At 40.6% G+C, this 24618-nt stretch overlaps 1 protein-coding gene across 6 annotated transcripts in view; it reads left to right on the plus strand.

Annotated features, from left to right (window-relative positions):
• DIXDC1 (DIX domain containing 1) overlaps positions 1–23541 on the plus strand; it is a 79356-nt gene extending 55815 nt beyond the window's left edge. For 3 of the 6 annotated variants that reach the window (XM_081543379.1, XM_081543378.1, XM_081543382.1), the window contains 11 exons: positions 1–51; positions 2307–2411; positions 2779–2832; positions 3438–3530; positions 3614–3685; positions 4369–4458; positions 4811–4972; positions 5480–5546; positions 16764–16869; positions 17983–18091; positions 20264–23541. In XM_081543379.1, the coding sequence (XP_081399505.1) occupies positions 1–51; positions 2307–2411; positions 2779–2832; positions 3438–3530; positions 3614–3685; positions 4369–4458; positions 4811–4972; positions 5480–5546; positions 16764–16869; positions 17983–18091; positions 20264–20344 (990 nt within the window). In that variant the 3' untranslated portion in view covers positions 20345–23541. Of the gene's footprint in view, positions 52–2306; positions 2412–2778; positions 2833–3437; positions 3531–3613; positions 3686–4368; positions 4459–4810; positions 4973–5479; positions 5547–16763; positions 16870–17982; positions 18672–20263 lie in introns of those variants that run through there. The other 3 variants (XM_081543381.1, XM_081543380.1, XR_014069212.1) reach the window with 2 other exon arrangements.
• The last annotated feature ends 1077 nt before the right edge of the window (positions 23542–24618 follow it).

The following is a 24618-nucleotide window of genomic DNA, read 5'->3' on the forward strand; positions in this document are numbered from 1 at the left end:
AAGGAGCTGCTGAAATATAAACAAGAAGCCAGAAACCTACAGGGGATAAAGGTAAAAAGAAAGATATTTTTTAACTCTTTAAATAAATTCTCTACAAGGTAGCGCATTCTGAGGGAACCGGGGTACTAGCTGGGTCCTACAGCCTTTTCTTACGGGCCTCTGATGGGGCCTTTCGCAGGCTCTGTGCTCCCGGCAGAGAGCGGGCTTTGTGGGCGGGAGGGGAGACGGGTGGAGGAGTGTCCCTGGCTGTGACTGGTGCTGCTGTCACTTCCCTCTGCCACCTTGATTTCCCCATGTGTGAAAACAATCGGTTACTATGGTTTCCTTCAGTTTCAGTATTTTGTCAGGTTTCTTCAGTTCTGAAGAAGAACATACTCTTAAAAATTATAGTTTACTTAGGTTTGAATAGTTAATAACATTCAAATGGTTTGAAGTTAAAAAAGTACAAAAGGATAATCCTTGAGAGGTCAGCCTTCCAGCTCTGCCCCCTCAGTCACCCAGTTCTCTTTCCTGGAGGCAACTTACAACTTATCCCCATATATGTATGTATGTAATTTCCCCCCAAATAATAGCATACTATAAACCCAGCTTGACACGTTGCTGCTTTCACTTAACAGTATATCTTAGAGATCATTCTATTTCAGTACATAAAGACCTTAGTATTCCAGTATGTAAATATATGAAAATGCATTTCATCAGTTCCTATGGATAAGTCTTCTGGGTTGTGTCCAGTCTTTTGCTAATACAAACAGTGATCCAGCTAATAATCTTGCTTACATGTTACTTCACCCCAGTAGGAGTAGATGCGCTAAATGAATAATACCTCAGAAGTGGAAAAGGATGCTCTTAAACTGCTGCTTTCCTACACTCCCATTCATGAGCCAGACTAGCGTGTAACTCAGCAGCATCTTCCAGAGTATGTTCTGTAGTCTTAGTCCTTTGAGATACCAAAAAACAGCATGTTCCATGCTCAAATAAGTTTGAGAAGTGCCATACAGGTTTGAAGAGTCACAGTGAATAATAGCATATTAAATGACCAGAGAAGGTCTGCCATAAAGAGGTTGGCCTAAAAAAACAATTAGACTGTTAACCACTTTTTTTCTCTTAAGCGCTTTTTTCTCTTGTGTAACACTTGTTAACATCCCATGGAGCACACTTTCGGAAACATTCCTCTGAACCACTGGTGCCAAGGGCATCGGAGGCCACCTTGCCATGTGGCATGGCAAACAGCATATTTAAGAATGGACTCCCACATCCTCCAGAGCCTGCACCGTTTGTTTTCAGTCTGTAAAGAGAGAAGAGTCAGGGCACATCTCCTGGGATGCAGCTCTAGTCCATTAGTTCCATTTGAAGCCACTATGGTTGGAGGATTGTGTCACAGCTGATTCTTTTAAGTAAGTGTGTTCAACCCACCTTGTCCTATGCCTGGTGGGAACCAAGGTGGTCCAAGCTAAGAGGAAGATATCCTAAAACTAGTAGGATCCAATGACACTGGGAGGAGGAACCATCAGTCTAAGAACATTTTTGAGCAGGGAAATAGGATCCCAGTCCTGGTCCAGACAATGCAGTGGAAGCCGGACAGGGGCCGGGCTCTAGAAGGCAGGGTGGGAGTGGTTCCAGGGCTCCTTTATGAACAGGGTGTCAGTGATAGGCCCCAGCTCTCTAGGACAAAAGAGCTTATCTAGAATGAGTATTTACAGGCCAAGGATTTAGAGACGAAAGCCAAGAAGAGAGGAAGGAGAGTGCATTGTCCAAGATCATTGTCATGGCTCTAGTGGTAAAGAACCCACTTCCCAGTGCAGGAGACATAAGAGATGAGGGTTTGATCCCTGGGTTGGGAAGATCCCCTGAAAGAGGGCATGGCAACCCACTCCAGTAATCTTGCCTGGAAAATCCCATGGACAGAGGAGCCTGAAGAGCTACAGTCCATAGGATCACAGAGTTGAACACGACTGAAGTGACTTAGCATGCATGCACTGTCTTGAAAGCAAGTGGTAGGCGTGTAATTTAAGACTAGGTCTGTCTTATCCCAGAGGCCACTTATATTCTCCCCCTAGAACATCATGCTGTTGGCAACATAGGGGAATGTAGGGGCAAGTAAAGCACAGAAGAAAAAGTCGAGTTTCCAGCAGTCTGGTAGGACAACGGATAGGATTTTCCTTTAGATTCTAGTGTCCTGGAAGGGAACGGAAAAATTCCTGCTCATCTCCATGTGGCAGGACCCTGTGCTCTGTTTATCTCCTGGTTTAGTAACAACTGGCTGATGGATGAGCTGGGAACAGGTAGTGAGTATGCTTTCTCCCCAGGATGCCCTGCAGCAGAGGCTGACTCAGCAGGACGCGTCTGTCCTTCAGCTCAAACAGGAACTACTGAGGGCAAATATGGACAAAGATGAGCTGCACAACCAGAATGTGAGTTGAAAGTGAACTTGGACTCCACTGAGTCCAAAATAGGATATAGTATGAAGTTCTGTTAGATCTGTTCCCCTTCAGAGGAATCCTCCTTTTTCCTAGATGAAAGCCTGTACCACACTGGCCTTGAGCCCTGCAACGGTGAGGACACTGAGACACTGAGGCTGCCTTGTGGTCGGTTCTACAGTCTGATTATCTCACTGAAGATGTGGAGAGTGGCTGTGTGTTTTTACCATAGACGTGCCCTCTCTGTGCTGTATCCTGTAAACTGCCAACATCAGCTCTAGTTACCTACTGGTTTCCTAGCTGGTTTGGCAGATAATGCCTCCACATCATTGAATTGAATTCTTTCTTATTCTTCTTGCAGGTGGATCTGCAGAGGAAGCTAGAGGAGAGGAATCGGCTCTTGGGAGAATATAAAGTAAGAATGTGTATCAGTTTGGAAATTATTTCCATCTGACCTTTGGTGAACAGCCTATTGTTGCTGTTGTTCAAAGAACACTTCAGTAGTCTGTTCTCCTCCTTGCTTTCTGCAAGGAAATCCTTTTCTGAGTTCCTTTGATTCACCAACGCTGAAGGTCGAAAGCATGGCTAGGAGAAGGAACACAGAGCTAGGAGTCTGGAAGCTTCAGTTCGGCCAGACTTTATCTTTATCCAATCCCAAAGAAGGGCAGTGTCAAAGAATGGTTGGACTACCGTAAAATTGTGTTCATTTCACACGCTAGCAAGGTAATGCTCAAAATCCCTCAAGATAGGCTTCAATGGTACGTGAACCGAGAACTTCTAGATGTACAAGCTAGGTTTAGAAAAGGCAGAGGAACCAGAGATCAAATTGCCAACATCTGTTGGATCATAAAAAAAGCAAGAGAATTCCAGAAAAACACGTACTTCTGCCTTCATTGACTATGCTAAAGCTTTTGACTGTGTGGGGCTCTACTTTCCTTAGATGGAAATGGAATCATGAAAGGTGAACTGTTAGATGTCCTTGGCTTTGCCACTCATCTGAAAGGTGTGTCTCTGTTGCAGAAGGAGCTGGGGCAGAAAGATCGCCTCCTGCTGCAGAACCAGGCCAAGTTGGACGAAGCACTTCGGAAACTGTCTGAGGCCAGTTACCAGCAGGTAGGGACCATGTTTCACCACTGACTTTCCTGCCCCGCCGACCTGAAGAAATCCCCGTCTGATTGAGTGTGTGCGATTTGCAGGTGGACCTGGAGCGAGAGCTGGAACACAAAGATGTCCTTCTGGCTCACTGTATGAAAAGAGAGGCAGACGAGGTAACCTGCCTACCGCTCGGGGTCTCTGTCCCACATTTATGGGGGCAAAGAGGGAGATTCAGTTATTAACTCAGGGCCGAACCATCACCACAAGTTGGTTTGTGTTTGGTAGGGAGGATAAAAGTGCAGGTTCTGAGATAAGAAAATCTGGTTTCAAATCCCAGCTTTACCACTTGTTTTAAAAAATCATTTTTTACACACTTTTCCACTGTGTGACCTCAAGTTACTTAGCTTCTGAACCTTAGAAATAAGGCTCATCTGGAAAATAGAAATAACAGTGACCTTCTCTGCCATTATGAAGAATACATAAGATAGTCCATCTAAATAACAACACAGTCCTGGTAGATCCTCCTGGCATAGAGTTAGGCTCAAAAAGTTTTAGTCACTGTTCTTTTTTTCTTTTTATTATTGAAGCAAAGGCAGGAGATGCTGGAGCAGCATTCTCAGGCCTTCCTGGGGCCAGGCAGAGGCTGGCTAGGGCCTCCAAAGTGAGGTTTTCATTTTGTTCACTCTGCATTCAACAGTGCCTTCCGAATGTCAGGTATTGGAGATACAGCAGTGAACTAAAGGGAAGAAAATCTTTGCAGTATGTCAGGAAGTGATTAGTGTAAAGAAGAAAAATAAGACAGGAATTGCTTTGGAATTTTCCCTCGTACAAGCATCATTTCTTCTTGCTGCTCTAGGTGACCAACTACAACAGTCACAGCTCTCAAAGCAATGGTTTTCTGCTTCCAGCAGCAGGAAAAGGAGCTGCTTCAGTCGTTCACAGAGGGGTATGTCTTTAGGATTTGAGTACAGACTTGCCACTTCCAGCCAAAACCAAAAGGGTACCCTAGTCATCACCAGTGGAGTCGGCCTTTTATATCCCTGTTCCCCAGTTCTTGCATCTGTTGGGTATGTAAAGCTGTGAGGCACTTGCTATCCGAAGTTAAGAATTAATGAGCCATCAGTGGGCTCGCGTCTATGGGGGGAAAGTTTTCCTACAGTTTCCACCTCCTCCCTCAGAAATAAGAGGTCTGTTGGAAGCCCCTCCCCCGTATCCTCTTAAGCCCCGTGGTCGGGATGTGGTTAATAAGGGGGCACTGCCACGTGGCCATGCCCGCGACCCCACGGTTTTGCCCACAGAGCAGTGACCTGCAGCTTGTGCGGGACGCCCTCCGCAGCCTGCGCAACAGCTTCAGTGGCCACGACCCTCAGCACCACACCATCGACAGCCTGGAGCAGGGCATCTCCAGCCTCATGGAGCACCTGCATGCCATGGAGACCCAGAGGAAGCAAGAAAGAAGGGTAACCCTCTTTCTGAGATGTTTCTCTCATCCCCTGAAGAAGCTTGCTCTTGTCAATTTAATGTAGATGAAGGCAGTGCTAAGATAGAAGACCCTGTTGAAGGTTACAGTTGCTTTTCTCTTGGGATTTCCTCTCCGGGGAGCTGACCGTTCATCATGGTATGACAGTCAAGAGGGTAGTTCACAGATAACTCTAAGCAGCTGGGTAGCTGTCTAAGGGATTGTGGTTCTTGACCCACAGGTCTCCCTTTACTGCTTATTCTCCATCCTCTTCCCCCCGAATGAGCTTGGCATTGGTTGAGGAAATATATGAGACAATGCATTGAAAACTAGAATGCTTTTTATATGTGTACATTGTTATTGCTAGGATAAACACGTTCAATTTTATATTCTGTGGAAAAAGATGTGGTGGAAAAGTATATATTTTAAGTATACTTTTATGATTTAAATTTCTTGGTTAATTTCTTCCATTGATCATAACTCTTGTGATTTTTGTGTGACTCCCCAGGTTCGGGGCAAGTCACCCAGAACTCAAGCAGGTAGTGAATACCGGGAGTCCTGGCCCCCTAATTCAAGTAAGTATTCCGTATTGCTCAGTAAGGACTCCTAGCATATTAGATCAGAAATTTAGTATTTATATGCTACTAATATTTTGGAGATAGAATTAAGAAAAAAAAACTCCTTTTTTTTCACTCTTTTTTTTTTTTAAAAAAAGAGTGAAGTACCACATTCTTCATTTACTCTATTTATTTGACTGCATCGTGGCTTAGTTGTGGCAAGGCATGTGGGATCTTAGTTCCCCAACCAGGGACCGAACCTGTATTGCCTGCATTGCAGGGTGGATTCTTAACCACTGGACTACCAGGGAAGTCCCAGTACTTCACCTGTGTAATGCATTGTTCTATAGCAATACTAGAATCGAGTTGCTTCTAGGACTATGAAGACCATACCATCATTATCACCACCACCATTACCCCGAGTACCATTTAGCCACATGCAGGATGCTGCTGATTCGGAGAGGCTAAAATATCTTAAACAAAATATCTTTGGAAATAAACAAGCTCCAAACAGTTACACCAAACAAAGCAAAATATAAAACAACAAACACATATACAGATCACTTGAAAGTTTCAAATAGCAGAGAAAATTTCCAGTTCTTCTGAGAGGCAAAAAGTTTTATTTCTTTGGGGATTTCCAAAACTTTGAGTGCATAGGTCATTCAGTTTGTTTTAACCTACTCTATTATATTTTTTTTCCTTGTTAATTCTAACATGTTGGGAAATCTACCCTGCCTGGTAATTTCTATTTTACTTCATATCTTGACTTTTGGTTTAATAGCATTCATGTTTTCTTATCTTTTATAGTTTACCCAGGCCTGATCTAAAAGTATCTAAATAATAATTTATAAAAACCAAATAGTAAAAGGCTGACCACAACCAGTTTTATATGTTAAAGATAGTTTTTAAAACCACATTAATAAGTCTAGAGTAAAACACTTAAAGTATTTGCCTAAATATGAAAGTTAAAATATTTTTTGTAGAGTAGATAAGATAGTGTTCTCAAATCTCCAGATATTTTTTCCTCTTGAATGAGGTATTTACACTGAGACTGAAGTAGACTATTAGTACCCAAATTAGTTTCAGTTTTTTCTTCCAGCATTGTTTTGAACCAGTCATTTCTGTTTTCTTGATAGGCTTTTCATTTTGTCCTTGTCCTCTTTAGTACTTTCTTTAGGTTAGTTTAAACTGCCAGTGTACATAGGTCTAAATATTTAGAAATTCTTTTTCATAATTCTAATAAATTTCTCCCTCCCTGAAATAATTCTTTTCTGTATATGGATTACTTATTTAAAAGACTGCAAATAAATTCACAGTTTCTTATAAAATGGAGTGTTAATCCAATACCTATATTGACAAATAAGCTGAAATGTCTCTCATCTAAAAATACAAACATTCATGCAATTTGATAACCCTCTAGCTACTGAGTTATTTATCTTATTCCCCTACATCAGACTTCTTGAAAGAATGATCTGTAAGTGCTCTTTCTTCATTGTTACCTCCCATTCACTTCCTCATCCACTAATTGGTCTTTTACTCAGTTACTCCACTTAGTGTTTTTCTTGGGTCCATGTTGACTGTCTTGTTGCCTAATCAAAGTGGTCACGTTTCATACCTTATCTTCCATTGACTTTTCAAAAGCATTTACTACCTTTGAATATTCTCCTTCTGGAAACATTCCTCTCTTTTAACTTTAGTACCAACCAGTTATTCATTCAGCAAATATTTATTGAGCATTCATTATGTAGAATTCTTGTTAGGCACTAGAGATATTGAGATGAACAAGATGGACTTGGTGCTTGGCCTCACTAGACTGTAGTCTCGAGAACTAGGTACAACCTCCTTCTCATCTCCTTCTCTGCCTAACCCTTGAATGTGCCCTGGGATTCCACTGGAGGTCTAGACCTAGGCCTTCTGAGATTCTTTATCGGTGATCCTTTCTACTCCCATGGCTTCAACCACTCTGGTATGCCAACTATTTTTAAACTTTCATCTCTAACTGCAAGTGTTTCCTGAGCTGCAGGGCTATATTTTTGAATGCCAACTGGATATCTTCTCTGCAGATCAGAAGGTACTTCAAACTCATGTCCAAAACTGGAAACAGAACAATAGAGGGGGAAAACAGAGTATAGAATCAAAGAGATCTGGGATGCAGTTGTAGCTCTCAGCAGAGTATACCATGGGCAAGAAAGTTAATGACTGTCCTTGCATTTTAGTTTTCATGTTTTTGAAGTGGAGATAATCTTGAAGGATTGTCAGCATTAAGTGAAATATTATATGTGAATAATCTGGTGTAGTGTGGCATATGAGAGATGCAAGGCTGTGCCCTTTCTGTTTCCTTTTCATGACAGCCAGGTCTCCTGAAAGAGTAATCTCTTTGAGCCTACTTCCTGTCTTGCGATTTACTCTTAAGGGAAAACAACAACAATAATTATTTTAAAAGTAATACAGTAGATTAGTGAGGGCTTCCCTGGTGGCTCAGTGGTAAAGAATCTGCCTTCAGTGCAGGAGCTGCAGGAGACCGGGTTCGATCCCTGGGTCAGGAAGATCCCTGGAGGAGGGCATGTCAACCCACTCCAGTATTCTTGCCTGGAGAATCCCATGGACAGAGGAGCCTGGCGGGCTACAGTCCATAGGGACACGACTGAAGCAACGTAGCAGGCATGCACATTAGATTAGTAGGATATATTGAGATTTCAGATAAAACCCACACATCTATGATAATTTGACAAGCAAATAGTATCTCCAACAAACAGTGTCAGGACAACTGGATATCCATATGCAAAAGAACAGAATTGGACCTGTACTTCACATTATGTATAAAATTAATTTAAAATGCATCATTGACCTAAATATAAGCATTAAAACTAAAACTCTCAGAAGAAAACACAGGGGAAAATATTCATGACCTTGAATTCTTAGACATTAAAAGCATGAGCAATAAAAGAAAAAATAGGAAAATGGACTTCATCAAAGTTAAAAACTGTTTGGATCAAAGAACATTATCAAGAAAGTGACAAGACACCAGAATAAGAGAAACTATTTGAAAATCATATATTTATTAAGGGTCTAGGATAAAAACTATATAAAAAATGCTTATAACTTAGGAACAGAAGACCAAAAAAATCTGATATTAATAACAGATGGGCAAAGGACTTGAATAGACATTTTCCCAAAGAAGATAAATAAATGGCCAGTGTGTATATGTGTGCTCAGTCTCTTCAGTGGTGTCTGACTCTGTGTGACCCTATGGGCTGTAGTCCGCCAGGCTCCTCTGTCTGTGGGATTCTCCAGGCAAGGATACTAGAGTGGGTTGCCACGCTCTCCTCCAGGGGATCTTCCCAACCCAGGGATCAAACCCATGTCTCCTGCGTCTCTTGCATTGCAGGTAGATTCTTTACTGCTGAGTCACCAGGGAAGCCCCAAATGGCCAATAAGCACATGCAAATATGCTTAAAGTTGTTAGTTATTAGGAAAATGCAAACCAAAACCACAGTGAGATACCACTTCATGCCTACTGATGATTCTGAAAAAATAAGTAAAAGTGTTGGTGAGGATGTAGAGAAGTTGAAACTTTCGTACATTGCTGGTAGGGATGTAAAATGGTAGAAAACAGTTTGCTGGCTCTTCAAAAAGTTAAACATAGAATTATTATATGACTTCGCAATTCCATTCCTAGGTATATACCCAAAAGAATTAAAAGAAAATGTTCAAAAAATAAAACCTTGTACACACATGTTCATAGCATAATTATTCACAGTAGCTAAAAGGTGGAAACAGCCAAATGTCCATCAGTTGATAAAAGGGTAAACAATTTCTGCATATATGCATATAATGGAATGTTATTCAGCCACAAAGAGGAATGAATTACTGACACCTGCTACAACATAAATGAACCTTGAAAATGTTAAGTGAAAGATGCCAGACAGAAAAGGGCAGAAATTGGAAGGATCTTTTTCTATGAAATGTCCAGAATAGGCAAATCCATCGAGACCGAAAGTAGATTAGACGGACGTCAGGATTAGGAAGGGAGTTTACTGAGTACGAGGTTTCTTTTTCAGATAATGAGAATGTTCTGGAACTAGATAGTGATGATGATTATACATCACTGTGAATGTATCAAGTGCCACTGAATTGTACACTTCAAGTGGTTAAAATGGTGAGTTTTGTGTTACATGAATTATACCTCAGTTTTTTAAAAAGTGAATTTTAATAAGCCTGGAAGGAGCTATGCTAGCAGAGAGAAAAGGTTGAATAGTCTAAAATACTATAACTGTTCAAATCCATCAGAGAGATGAAATCAGAGGGCAGCCAACCAGCCTGAAAGGTAAACAGGTGCCTCCAAGCACAGATAGGATACCAGCACCGGCTCACTTATGGCAGAGCACAGGAGGAAGATGGGGCCACTGTACAAACAGATAGGAATTCAGCTAAGATTTTAATAAACTGTGAAAGGCTGGGCAGAGAGTAGGAGGGCCACAAACACAAGAAGAGTTTGCACCTGCTTGCTGATGCTTCTGTTGACCTCCATTTGGGTGCTTATGGCAAAGACTCGTTGTGGGAACTGAGTGTAGAGAGATCCTGTTTTGAGGGTGGGGGCTCAGAGGAGGGACTGGCTGCCACTGCCAGGAAAGCATGAAGCCCCATCTGGGTCCTGGTCCCTTAAAGAACAGAAGTTTTAAGCCGCTGAGGAAGGGCAGCAAATCCTGTTTCCCTTCGTCCCCGTCTCAGGCAAACGTGAAGACCTATTTCAGCTAGGGGAAGAAAAGAAAGGATAAAAGAACTCTCAGCCCTGGGGAGTGGCAGCAAACTGCCTTGGGCTCAGGTCATTAGAGGTTGCCTTCCACTGGGGAGAGGGAAGGATCACTGAGAAAGCCCCGCCCTCAAGGCTGAGGTTGGGTCACCACAACAGAGAAGGCTCCCTCAGCCCTCCCACAGGGCGAGTGAGTGCTGTGTAAGAAGGGACCGCAGCCTGCCACTGAGGGAGGGGGCTTCCCTCCTGGTACAGTGGTTAAGACTCTGTGCTCCCAATGCAAGGGGCACAGGTTCAATCCCTGGTCAGGGAACTAAGATCTCACATGCGGCCTGGTGTGACCAAACTAATCATGATAAAATAAAGTTGAGGGTAGAGCAGGAACATTAAGGGAAAACCCTGCAGGGTGCAGCTCCTAAACGTAACCCTAGAGAAATGTGCAGGTGATCGTGCACCGAGAGTAGCCTTGACAAAAATCCCAGTCTCAGCTCAACTCCTGACATGACTGATTCCACTGTTCCCACCAATGGCCGGGAAGAACAAGCCGTGTGCCCATTTCTAGACATAAACATGTTTTACCTTAGTCTCTACTGTCTTACACAGGAAGTCTGACAGTCAATTAAAAAATGATGAGACATCCACAGAAACAAGAAAAATGCACGCCACTGTCAGGAGTCAATAAGGGTCTACTCAAGAGTTGACTCAGACGTTACTAAGATATTGAAACCATCAGAAAAGGAGTTTTTAGAAACTGTGTTAATGGCTGAGGTAAAAATGTTAATATAATGCATGTACAGATGAGGAATTTTAGCAGAGAGATGGAAATTATGAAAAGGAGTCAAATGAGATGCTAGAAATAGAAACAAATATTAACAAAGATGACGCGTGTCTTCAGTAGGGTCATTAGAAGACTCAACAAACACAGCTAAGGAAGGAATCAGTGAACTTGAAGACAGGTCAGTAGGAATTGCCCAAACTGCAGTACGAAAGGAAAAAGAGTAGGAGAGAGGAAAATCAACCGGTAGCGATGGGATAATATCCATGTGGATGAAGATACATGTAACTAGAATCTCTGAACAAAAAGAGACAGAACAGGGCAGAAGAAGCATTTAAAGACATGCTGCTAAGTCGCTTCAGTCATGTCCGACTCTGTGCGGCCCCATAGACAGCAGCCCACCAGGCTCCCCCGTCCCTGGGATTCTCCAGGCAAGAACACGGGAGTGGGTTGCCATTTCCTTCTCCAGTGCATGAAAGGGAAAAGTGAAAGTGAAGTTGCTCAGTCGTGTCCGACTCTTAGCGACCCCATGGACTGCAGCCTACCAGGCTCCTCCGTCCATGGGATTTTCCAGGCAAGAGTACTGGAGTGGGGTGCCACTGCCTTCTCCATTTAAAGACATAAAGGCAAGTTATTTTCCAAAAATATATAAAGACATCACACCACAGATCCAAGAAGTTCTGAGAATTCCAAGAAGTATGCATAACAACAACAATTTAACAACAACAACAATTTAACAAGGATTAACTCCTTGTTACTGGAAATCAAAGAAAAGAGAAAATCTTGAAGGTAACCAGAGATGGGGGAAAATATTACAAACAGAACAAAGATGAGAATTACAGAATTCTTATCAGAACTTGCAGGTCATAAGATAGTGGGGGGACATCTTTAAAGTACTGAAAGGAAAAAAAAAAACCTAGAATTCTGTAGCTAGAGAGTATATCTTTTTATACACAAAAACCAAGAGAATTCATTACAAACAGACTTTCAGTGTAGGAAATGTTAAAGGAATTTCTTCAGACAGGAGGAACATGAGATGGCAGAAACTGGGATATACAAAAAGAAGTGGTTAAAATGAAGGTAAATATAAAAGACTTTACCCCTTATTTTTAATTACTCTGAAAGATAACAGGCTGTTTAAAGCAAAAATAGTATTGATGTGTTACTCGTTTATTTCATATTTGAAAGTGAAATGTAAGACAGTAATACAAAGATCAGGATAGAGGCATTAGGACTCTACTGTTGTAACTTCTGTAGTTCTTACATTACATGTGAAGCAGTATAATATCATTTGAAAGCTGACTGACTAAAGATATATATTTAAATCTAAGAACAACCACTAAATTTTTTAAGAATAAATAAAAAATTAATAGCAGAGATAAGAAATTGTAAAAAATAATCCAATACCAAAAAAAGTAAAATATCTCACTGTTTCAAATATCATTTACATGTTGAAATGATGTATCCAAATTGAGAACCTAAACATACTGAGTTTTGAAGACATATATAGCTGTGTGAGTGCTTAGTCGCTCAGTTGTGTCCAACTCTTTGCGACGCCATAGACTGTAGTCTGCCAAGCTCCTCTGTCCATGGAATTCTCCAGGCAAGAATACTGGACTGGGCAGCATTCCCTTCTTCAAGGAATCTCCTTAATTCCGTGATCGAAGCCACGTCTCCTGCACTACGAGCAGATGCTTTACCATCTGAGCCATAAGAGAAGCCCCTATATGTATATACAGATATGCAAATACATATATACACACATTCCAAAGGTGGGAGAAAAAGATAAAAGAGAAAAGGAACAAACAATATATGGAACAAATAGAAACAAGGGAGATGGTACATTTAAAAAAATAATCTGGTTTTTATTACATAGTTTTTTTACCACTTACAAAATTATTGTTTATCAGCATCATATTAATTGGAAAACAGCCTTGTTTGATGGGAAAAATATAGCTCAACATTGTGAAGATGGTTCATTCTCCCCAAATGATCTGTTGTTGCTGCTGCTGCTAAGTCACATCAGTCGTGTCCGACTCTGTGCGACTCCACAGACGGCAGCCCACCAGGCTCCCCTGTCCCTGGGATTCTCCAGGCAAGGATACTGGAGTGGGTTGCCATTTCCTTCTCCAATGCATGAAAGTGAAAAGTAAAAGTGAAGTCGCTCAGTCATGTCTGACTCTTAGTGACCCCATGGACTGTAGCCTACTAGGCTCCTCCGTCCATGGGGTTTCCCAGGCAAGAGTACTGGAGTGGGTGCCATTATCTTCTCCAAAAATGATCTGTAGCTTCATGTTATTCCAATAAAATCCTAGCAGGGGACTTCCCTGGTGGTCCAGTGGCGAAGACTGTGCAGGGGGCTGAGTTTTGATCTTGGTCAGGGTAAATCCCACCTGATGCAACTAAGAATTTGCATGCTGCAAAAGGAGGAGGAGGAGAAGGGGATGACAGAGGACAGAGATCGAGCATCACTGACTCGATGGACATGAGTTTGAGTAAACTCTGGGAGTTGGTGATGGACACGGAAGCCTCGTGTGCTGCAGTCCATGGGGTCGCAAAGAGTTGGACACAACTGAGCGACTAAAACTGAGCTAAGCAAATATCAAAGATCTCAACTGCCACAGCTGAGACCCAGAGCAGCCAAATAAATATTTTTTAAAGTCCTATCAGACTTTTTGTAGATATAAACAAGCTGATACTAAAATTTACATGGATGAGATTAGAATAGTTTAAAAAAAAGTTGAGAAAAATAAACAAAGGAGTTGGCGGGCCACACTACCTGATTTCAAAGCTAACTATGAAGTTAGAGTAATCAACACAGTGCATTGTAAGTGAATAGATAGACACATAGATCATTGGAACAGAATACAAAGTTCAGAAACAGACTTACTGGATTTGACCAGTTGATTATCAGTAACAGTGCAAAATCTATTCATAGGCTAAAGGGCAGGCTTTTCAACAAATCGTCCTAGAACAATTAAAGACCCATATCAAAAAGAGATCATTGACCCACACTTCATACAACATATAAAAAATTAACTCCAAATGAATTCATACATATCAGCATAAAAGCTAAAATTTGTGATGCCTTTTAAAATCATGTATGTTATTTACACACACATATACACAATGCTGTGTTTCTGGGTCATGTGTTCTCTGAGATTTTCGATATTTTTAAAAATTATTTTTATTTATTTATATTTTGGCTGCGCCATGCAGCTTACAAGATGGTTCCCCGACCAGGGATCACACCCGGGCCTCCATGGTGAAAGCACCGAATCCTAACCAGTAGGCCACCAGAGAACTCCCTCTGTGGTTTTTGTATATAACTTCTATAGTAATGTCACCCTGGAATAACAGTGATCATTTTATCAATATGATTTAATGTGGAGTAAGACTATTTCTCTCTCATTATGCTTTTTCTTTTTTACTCAAAAAGTCTGTGCAATCCAACTCAGCCTTCTTAATGTCATCAGTGACCTATTTACCACACCTGTCTTTATGTACCAGACTTCTGTGTGACATGACATATTCTTACCTTCCAACTCACCCAAAGTGTATGTATAACATTTTGTTGGTCAGCTTGGACTGCCATAACAGAATATCATAGACTGAGTGACTTAACAGAAGTTTATTTTCTCACAGTTCTGGAGGCTGGAAGTCCCAAGATGAGGATACTAGTGTGGTCAGGTTCTGCTGAGGGAGGGTGTTCTTCCTGGCTTGCAGAGAGTCACCTTCCTGCTGCGTCTTCATACGGTAGAGAAAGAGCTCTGGTGTTTCCTCCTCTTTGTATGGGGGTACCAGTGCTTTGGGATGAGAACTGGTTCATTCTTATAACCTCATTTAACTTTAATCCCTCCTTAAAGGCCTATCTGCAGTATATTCTTGCCTGGAGAATCCCATGGACAGAGGAGCCTGGTGGGCTACAGTCCATGGGGCCGCAAAGAGCTGGACACGACTGAGTGACTTCACTTTCACTTTTCACTTTCATGCATTGGAGAAGGAAATGGCAACCCACTCCAGTGTTCTTGCCTAGAGAATCCCAGGGACGGGGGAGCCTGGTGGGCTGCTGTCTATGGGGTTGCACAGAGTCAGACACGACAGAAGTGACTTAGCAGCAGCAGCAGCAGCAGTACTTGATACATAAATAGGCACCCAGTAAACATTTTAAATGGATGACACTTCTGTTCCCCTGTCTTAGGTAACTACCGTGAATCTATTTCCTAGATCATAAATTTTGGTTATTTTTCACTTTCTCTTTTATCCTTGACATTCAACTATATCCAAAGTACTAAGACTTTTACCTTCTAAAGGCCTCTCAAATTCATCCCTTCTCTAGCTCCAGGGCTGTATCTTACCCTTCCTCATCTTTCAGATTATTTTAATTGCCTCTTAATGGGATCACCTTTTCCAGAATTTCTCCCATCCAACCCTTTATTTTGCTGCTAGATTGACCTTTCTAAAATGCCAGTCTGATCATATCAATTCCTTTTAATATCTTCCTAGAGCTTAAGACTAATATCTAAATGTCTTAGCCTGGCAGAGTCCTTTGTGGTCTGGGCTGTGCCTTCCTTATTATCCTCATTTTCCATTACTTCCGAAAGTATTATGCTCAAGCCTTACTAGTCGACTTTCAGTTTTATAGATACATGAACCTTTTTCATGCCTTTATAAGTATCCTTCATTCTTGGAATGCCTTTTCCAGATTCTACATATGATTTTTTTAGGTGCTTTGTTTAACAATTCTCAAATTGTTTAAACAGTTTAACTAAGGGAACTTTCTGACCTCTTCCAGGTAGAATTAACTACTTCATCTTTGGTTTTCCTTTGCAGCCAAATAGACAAATATTTAAAAAAATAAAAATAAAAACTCTTGCTAGAACTATTCTCTGGTTGCTGCCAATTTGATTGAGATCAATGGCCTAGAATAAGTTAAGAAAACCTGTGTATCTGGAATTGCAGGAGATGTTTTAATAAAAGTTTGTTTTTGGTCCTGATGATAAAACTTTTTAACTGGTCTCTTCTCTTATTCTCTTAAATTCATAATCACAAGTAATTCACTGATTAAGTTTTTCCATCAGTACCTATACAAAGAAGAGAGACAAAGTATGGATCAAGAAATCTGAGTTAAAAACCGTGGGGACTGAGGCTACACTGGTGGTCCTGTGGCTAAGAATCCAGCTGCCAAGGCAGCAGACACTGGCTCGATCTTTGGCCCTGGAAGGTTCCACATGCCTCAGGGCAACTAAGTAGTTATGGGGCACAGGCTTAGTTGCTCCATGGCATGTGGAATCGTCCCAGACTAGGGATTGAACCTGTGTCCCCTGCACTGGCAGGTGATTCTTATCCCCTGTGCTACCAGGGAAGTCCCCTACCTGAAATCTTGCCTGGCTTCTCTGACATCTTTTGACTCTTGGCAGCAAGTGTCTGTCAGAACAGTTGCTGTTGCCCTGCTAAAATCACCTGGAACAAGTGAGAAGGGATGGTCCTTGTGATAGCATCCATGTCTGAAGAACCTCCTGTCTTAGTGGCCCCAGCGGCGACTTCCTGTGGGTCACACCCGATGGACAAGGTGTTTGGCAAGGGTTTCAAAATTGTGCTGTGACCTCAGGCAGCTTCATTCTCCTGGGACATTTTGAATAACTGGAAATGATGGGTTATTGGAAGCAAGTTGACTGTTCTGACCACAAGATGTCTCTGATTGCAGAGTTGCCTCACTCACAGAGTTCTCCAACTGTCAGCAGCGCCTGCACGAAAGTGCTCTATTTCACTGACCGGTCACTTACACCCTTCATGGTTAATATACCAAAGAGGTGAGATTCTGAATCATTATTTCTTTATAAAGGACAGGAAGGCAGAATCATTAGTTACTGCCCACCTAACCAGCTGCAAGGTGTAGCGGTGTAGTGAGAAGGGCACAGGAAATAAGAGATTCGAGTTCCAGCTTCACCACTAACCTTCAGCGTTACAAGAGACACGTCAAGATCTGCTATACAGTATAGACACAATAATAATGCTTCCAGTCCTGATATGCAAAGATGCTCCAAGTCAGGAACAACAGTTTTTTAAGTGCTCAAAATAGCTTCTGCTGAGAGCTATGGATTACAGCCTAGCATTCCAGGGCTATTTATTGCTTATTGACCTTCGTTGCTATTGGATGACTACAACTAATCTAAAGAGAATTCATGTTAAAAACCTTCAAACTTTTCAGTTAATATACTCCTTTCTAAGGTAGATGGCTTTGTAATAAAGATTTTTAATCTCTAGAACCAACTGCCGAGAGAGGTGTTAAGATTTACCGTTCTAAAGGGTCTGGGTTAGAGGGGAGCTTTCTGAAGTAAAGTGGTATAGTTTGAATTCTCCCAGCCTGGAGAAATGGAATTGCTGCAAAGAAGGAAATCAAGAGAACTTAGACATATTGATAGTTTAACAAATTAGATTGTAGAGACTTTGTATCTTATTTCCAGAGTGAAACAGAAAAAAAAAGTGATTTGGCTGCTGCCAAAGCAGTAAATCTATTTTAAATTCTCAGATTGTCCCATTTGTAATGCTGTTTACATTCCCTGATGGGGCTTCCCGGGTGGCTCAGATGGTAAAGAATCCACCTGCATTGCAGGAGACCCAACTTCGATTCCTGGGTCGGGAAGATCCCCTGAAGAAGGGAATGGCTACCCATTCCAGTATTCTTGCCTGGAGAATTGTGCAGTCGGACACAGCTGAGCGACTAACACACTTTACATTCCCTAACCATGACTAGCTCCCTAACTTCTGCTAATAGAATCATTTGTTTCCAAGGGCAGTGACCTAACAAGGCCATGCTGTTTCTCCCAGTAGACTTTGACAGGGGCCTAGGTTTAAAACTAACATCTTATCTTTTCAACCCACTGATAAACAGTCTATTTTAGTATTCTCTCCTTTTGTTGCAGGCTGGGGGAGGTGACACTGAAGGATTTTAAAGCAGCTATTGACCGGGAGGGAAATCATCGCTATCACTTTAAAGCACTGGATCCTGAGTTTGGCACTGTCAAGGAAGAGGTACAGAACCCACGGGGAGTCTGGGTGGTATTGCTGGTTGTTCTTGAACCCTACAGACTCCTACTCAAGGTCTAGTGAAGGAGGAAACAGACAGAACAGGTTCCATCTTGAAAGCAGGACTCCATCTTGGGCTGGACTGTGGACTTTGAGCTATATGCCCTGTTATCTATGGAAACGACATACAAACTGGAAAATCAGACCTCCTGGATGGAAGAGCCCCAGGGCTCGTACCTAGATTCTCCATTGCCTAAAAAAATACCCTTATTATCTGTGTAACTGAATAGAATCATAAATTCTATTATGCTTATTGGGGTATGACCACAGGTCTATTGATAATTGTCCACTGTTAACTACCTAGGCTTAAGGCATACGAATCACAGGTTTAAGGCATATGAATCATGGGTTAACTTTGATTGTATCTTTCTTTTCCTTTGTTCAGACTAGTTTCAGAGAATTTGGGGAGGTGGGTTTGAGCACGTACACTTACGGTATATAAGGTTTTCACAAAAACTGGTCGGGGTCCTTGGCTAAGAGGAGACTCTGCCTTGGGTCCGCCGGTGTAATAAACTGCACTCCACTATCTGCGTTGTCCTTCTGAGTGAGTTTGTTTCCCGGATGCGTGGCTATAACACTAGTACCCAGAAATACTGGAATTCCCTGATCAGGTCAGTGGAGTTTCCCAGTGCCTCAAGCCAGTTGACTACTCTAGACTGAGAAGGTTCAGGGAATGGCCCAAGAAGTTGATAGCTTTGTTAGTTCATGGACTTAATCACTCTAATCAAACTTAGAATTTTTATTTTAAAAAGGAAAAAGTTTTGGGGACTTCCCTGGCAGCCCAGTAGTTAAGACTCTGCGATTCCAATGCAGAGGGTGCAGGTTTGAGTCCTGGTTGGGAAACTAAGATCCCACATGCCCTAGGGTGTGGCCAGAAAATTTTAAAAAAACGAAAAAGTTTTGTTAGGGAAAATAAAGAACCCACATTGAAGAAAAGCTTGGCTTTGGGGTCTTTTTTTCTTTCTATAGCCAAACCTTAGAACTTTCTGCTTCCTGTGCAGAGCAAAATAAACAAACTGGCATGAATATATGAAACGGTATATTGTGGTGGTAGTTTCTCAGAAAATGAAAATGAGTAAATACTGCCGAGTCATCTATGTTTATTCTCAGTCCTTGACTATTTTCTTAGCCTACACTTTATAGTACATCTGCCAGAAACAGATTTTTTTTTTGAAAAGAGTTCTGTGCTCTCATAGTGGTTACAGAATGAAAAAGATTGGAAAAGCCAATCTTTTATTTTGTAAAGATTTCCTAGACTTCCCTGGCAGTCCAGTTGTTAAGACTCCCTGCTTCTACTTCAGGGGCACAGGTTCAATCCCTGGTTGGGGAACTAAGATCCTACATGCCACACTGCACAGCCAAAAAAAAAATTTTCTTCACTGGACTGTTTTAATAACCTTGTTCTACTGGTGACTTAGGAAATGAATAAATGAATGAAAAGGACTGCTCACACACGTTAAGAATAACTTTTGTTCTGACCCTTTCTTTATAATGCCTGGGACCAAAATTTTCTCCCTTCTCTTTTAAATGCTTATAGTACTGCTTTTCTCCTGAGAAGCCTAAAGTGCTCTATGGTAATTTATTTAATCTTATAAATCTCTATGAGCAAAGCAGGACTAGAGGGGTGCTTTTACCATTTCGTAGATGTGGAACTAAGGATATATAAATCATAAATATATACACCATACACAGTTGGCCCTTGAACAATATGGGTTTGAACTGCATGAATCCACTTATATGCAGACACTTTTCAATAAATACATACTACAGCAGTTGGTTGAATCTGAGGATGCAGAACTGTGGATATGGAGGGCTGACTGTGAAGTTATATGTGGATTTTTGACTGCACAGGACCAGGGCAGGGAAGGGGGCGGGTGATGTCTCTGTGTTCAAGGGTCACTATATATATATATATATATATATATATATATTTTTTTTTTTTTTAACCAGTTATAACTTTAGGGACAAAACCAAAGGGACACAGGCTCTAACTCAAGACTTTCCTCTACACTTTCTTATCCTTTATGTTTGGGATCTTTTTTTATCAACCACAGATGTGTAGCCGACTCCCTATCTTCTAATTTTTTTTCATGGTGGCTTTTTTTTTTCTTTTTCTAGGTTTTCCACGATGATGATGCCATTCCTGGGTGGGAAGGGAAAATTGTGGCCTGGGTAGAAGAAGACCATGGAGAAAATTAATGCTGAGTATTAGATTAGGGACTTGTGGAAGTTGGCACGCCCTGGCTGCTTCACTCAGGAAAGAGGACTAAAACCAGGATACACCAGGAAGTTTGTGCTGCCAAAACAGAAGCTTCTCCAAGTGTGACAGCCATAGGCCAGTCCTGTTTGTGTGCCTGGCATGTGCGGTACCTAAAATCTCTGTCCAAAAGTAGACCATGGGTTCTTCTGGAGTTCCTTGTCCGTGGGAACACACTGTTTTACTCTACTCTGCGGACAACAAACCGAAGGCCTTAACCAACGGGGATGGATGATCCCGCTCCTATATGGGCATGGCTGCTATCATCTGGAACCTGGGAACTGGATGCATCACTCCTATGTGTTACAGTTATTATTTTCATTTTAATTGGCCTCAGTGGTTACAGCAATCAGGGTCCCAGCATTTGTACTCACAGACAAGGTGGAGGTACCAGCTTTTTTGCTTCTTTGCAACTATTGCAAACCAAGAATAACTCAGAAGGTGGTACCAAAGATAAAAGCCCACTCTTCAGGAATTTTTTTGGACTGGATGTGGATGGTGCTGAATTGTTGATTGGATTGAAAAAGGAATGCCCATATTGTGCTGTACTATGCTGAAACCGTAATTAAGACCTTGGGCTGCCTCTCGCGTCTTAACTGATTCTGCAACTTGTCCTTTAGCCCACAGAAGGCGTATTTCATGTACTGTTTGTTTTTCTCTGTGGACTCTCTAACTTTAGAGCCATTTTTCCCCCTTCTAACTGATGAACTTTGTGTTTGAAAGGAATAAGGAGTAAAAGTCTCCTTTCAGATCCATGCGGGTATGGAAAGGTGCTGCTACCCATATCTTCTTGACTTTCTTTCTCTCATGACTTTTCTTTAGCTCATGGCATCTCCTTTGCAGTCGAAAGGAAACAAACCATTACTTTCAGTGTTTGTGATTTATAAGTACTGAGCATGAGTTACTGGTCTGCCCCTCTTCGATGTCAAGGCCAGAGTTATTTTCTATTATATATTTAGTCTCAGCTGATCCTTTAGGGCACAGTAGAAACCATGGGGGCATGGGGCATGAGTTGTGAATGGCAGGGTTGATTCTGGGTGAAAAAACCTAGAATCCTTTCTCATGTGCAACACTGTCAAGTGTAGAAGCTGAAGAGTTAAACTTTCAGAGATTACTTAGTATCTTGAGTTTTCTCATTCATTCAACCAATCAGATATATAATCAGTATAAATATATACTATAAATATATATGTATATCTATACATCAGTCTCCAAAGCAGTCTGCCTGTGATCACCAATGTACACTGCCAAGCAGAAGAGGCAGACAGATCTGGTTTCTTGACCTGTCTGTCTCAAGTTCATCTCCCCTTTTCAGCCATTTCAACAGACTACTTGTTGGAACTCTGACATGACATTTTGTTGTTTTATATAGATGCGTCTTTTAAAAATAGTTCATGTTTGGAGAATTCTTTTGTACTCATTTGCTTTTTGTCCAAGAACCATGTCTATTTTTATAACTTGAGTGTGAGTTCTATATATTCTCACATTCTGTATACTGTATCCATTTTCTAGGGAACCCAGTAGCTTTTATACAGGCTCTTCTTACCAGCCCTTGTGGTTTCAGAACAAGCTTTATTTTATTACAGGTATACTAATGACTACTCCTGTTCCAGTTCTACCAGCCATTTTAGTTGTGGAGTTAGTTTTACAGAACCTCTTTGATGGCTCTTTTAGCTGACAGAAGGAACTCAAAAGACATCTGATGTCTTTCGTTTAAGTTTACCTGGTTTCCTCCTACTGAAGAATGATTTCTCATCAGAAATGACTGGGACAATTTGGAAAAGTCAGTTAAAAGCAAGAATAATTCATTACGAAAGCAGACAGAAGAAAACAGCATATATGCCTTTTTCTTTTTTGCCCCCCAGGAAGTCTGGAGAAAAAGTCCTCCCGTCACCAGTTTCTCTGTTGCATGAATTTTAGTGTTTTGCTGTAAGACAGCATGAGGGTTATCAGACTAAAATTTGTTATTGTATTTTCAGTACAATTTATCTTGACTGTTATATCAGTTTTACTTGCCAGTATTCTTTCAGCAAACATTCTTACTATTATGTAAATTTAAATTTTCAGAGGAAATTAAATCAGAGAAAGTTTTCAGAGTCCTTTACCTTCTTTGTCTTTTATCTCTGTGTGCTTTGGAAAAGGAGCTGCGTGGCCTTGGTGCCTCCATAGAAAGCTTAAGTTGATTTCATAGCTCATTAACCTCAGAGGCCATGGGTAACAACAAAGCACCCCCATTACAGGATGGCACGCCAGTATGTTTTTGTAAAATGTGTTGGTAATCCTCATTCCAGTTTCTAAACAGAGCCTTCTAGGAGGAGTGTGCACTGATTCATTCTGGTTTGAACTGTCTCCTATTTGATACACTAGGAGGCCTTTTGACTTAAGAGTATTGCACCCTGCTGGCATTTGTGTGGGACAGTCCATCCTGCTACTGCTGAAGTTCTTTCTTTGAGAAAACTAAAGAACTAGAAATGTTTAGAGCTCATGAAATAATCTCTAAACCCAATTTAAAAAATGACCCTGTCATAAAAACTAAGTTAATAAAAAGTTCAGTTCCCTAAACAGTCTTCATTTAAAAACTGAAGACTATTCTCACTCAGTTAACTAAAGTAGCTAGAATTGGAAATTTTTACAATTTCTGCCTAAAGAATTTAGGTTAAATTTACTTGGTACTGTAATGGCAATCCTACCAACTGACCAACTTCTCAGCTCTTTTTGACCAGGATGGTTGTACATTAAGGAAGATATCTTTATGTCCTATATTCAATCCAAGAGGACTCTAATTACTTTAAAACATTTAGGTCATAATTATAATATAAATTTTCATTTTTCCCATAAAATAAGCATTATGATTGCACACTTCTTCTATTGTCTGAATTTATGTAAGAGGGTATAGCTTGCTTAAAATATATATGTAAAGTTATATTTTCTTAGAAACATGGATGTTTGCAACCATTGCTTTCAAAGAAATTACTATCATGTATTGTTTTATGTTTTCCTAAAGATTGTGTTATACCAGAGGCTTCTGATTATCAAAGTGATAACCAGTTTTAACTGCCTGTATGTACCAGATTTGTGAACTAGTTTTAAAAAAAAACGCAGAAACAAACTATGAATAAAATGGAGTTTGCAAACTAAATACCATTCATAATTTTCACTTGTGTTTATTATCAACTGAAATTAATCAAGAAAGCCATTCACATTTAGTAAAAGTAAATTTCCTCAAGTGATCTCCCTGGTAGCATGTTTACTCATTACTTGGGGAGTGGAGATAAGGATTACTTTATTGCTACAGATATTACTATTGGTATTTATAGTGTAAGTGCAAAATAGGTTATACAATCAAAGAAAATTCATTTATTTAGCACTTCTTTTGACATTATATGTAAATGTGCAAACAAGAACCCAAGACTCTAAACTATGACAAAACAGTCTCCAACGCAAAAGCCAAATATTAAGAGGCTTTCAGAAATGTGTAAAATAAAAGAACCAGAACTTCCAAATTAATTCGAAAGCTGCTTTCCTAAAACTTAGCCTTTATTTATTACTTTAACGGTTTTATACATCTAAAGTTTTAGCCCTGGGTACTTTCATTTGCCTTCCAATTACATTATTTCAACTATTAATCACAAGCCATTTTAATTGGGTTACTCCATCATTATGTTAAAAATAAATATGTAAAGAACTTTCACTACCAACTAATTCCTCTTTACATCTCACCATTCTGTATCAGTAATATTCTACAAGTCTCAGAGGGCTGATTTGACAAACCTAATTATTCCTAGCTTACCTCTGAGGTAAACTGACCACTCCTGGACTGTTTCACCTGTGCCCTCCCATGATTTAGCTACACCTGTCAAAAGTATAGTCAAAATGCGAACTTGCTATGCACAGAAAAATGAAAAAACAAAGCTTAAGTAAGGCTACCTAAGTAACTGAACAACAAACTGAAGATCATCTCATACAAAGGCTAACTTAATTTAGATCCAGTTATTAAATTCAAATGGAGTGGAAATACTGTAGTAAGGTATCTTAGCCAACTCAAAACTGTTAAAACATTTTAATAATTTATACAGTATAAGCCCTTTCACTAACCACAATTATTCTTCCATTATTTCTTCCAATTGTTATTCATAAGTAGTTTTACATAATTGTTAACAACTGCTCTACTCTTAATATTATTTCAAGTATGCCTTTCCATTTAATCTGGGAATTC

This window comes from Giraffa tippelskirchi, chromosome 11, assembly GCF_054371585.1.
Source record: "Giraffa tippelskirchi isolate mGirTip1 chromosome 11, T2T-mGirTip1v1.2.pri, whole genome shotgun sequence".
Classification (NCBI taxonomy): domain Eukaryota; kingdom Metazoa; phylum Chordata; class Mammalia; order Artiodactyla; family Giraffidae; genus Giraffa; species Giraffa tippelskirchi.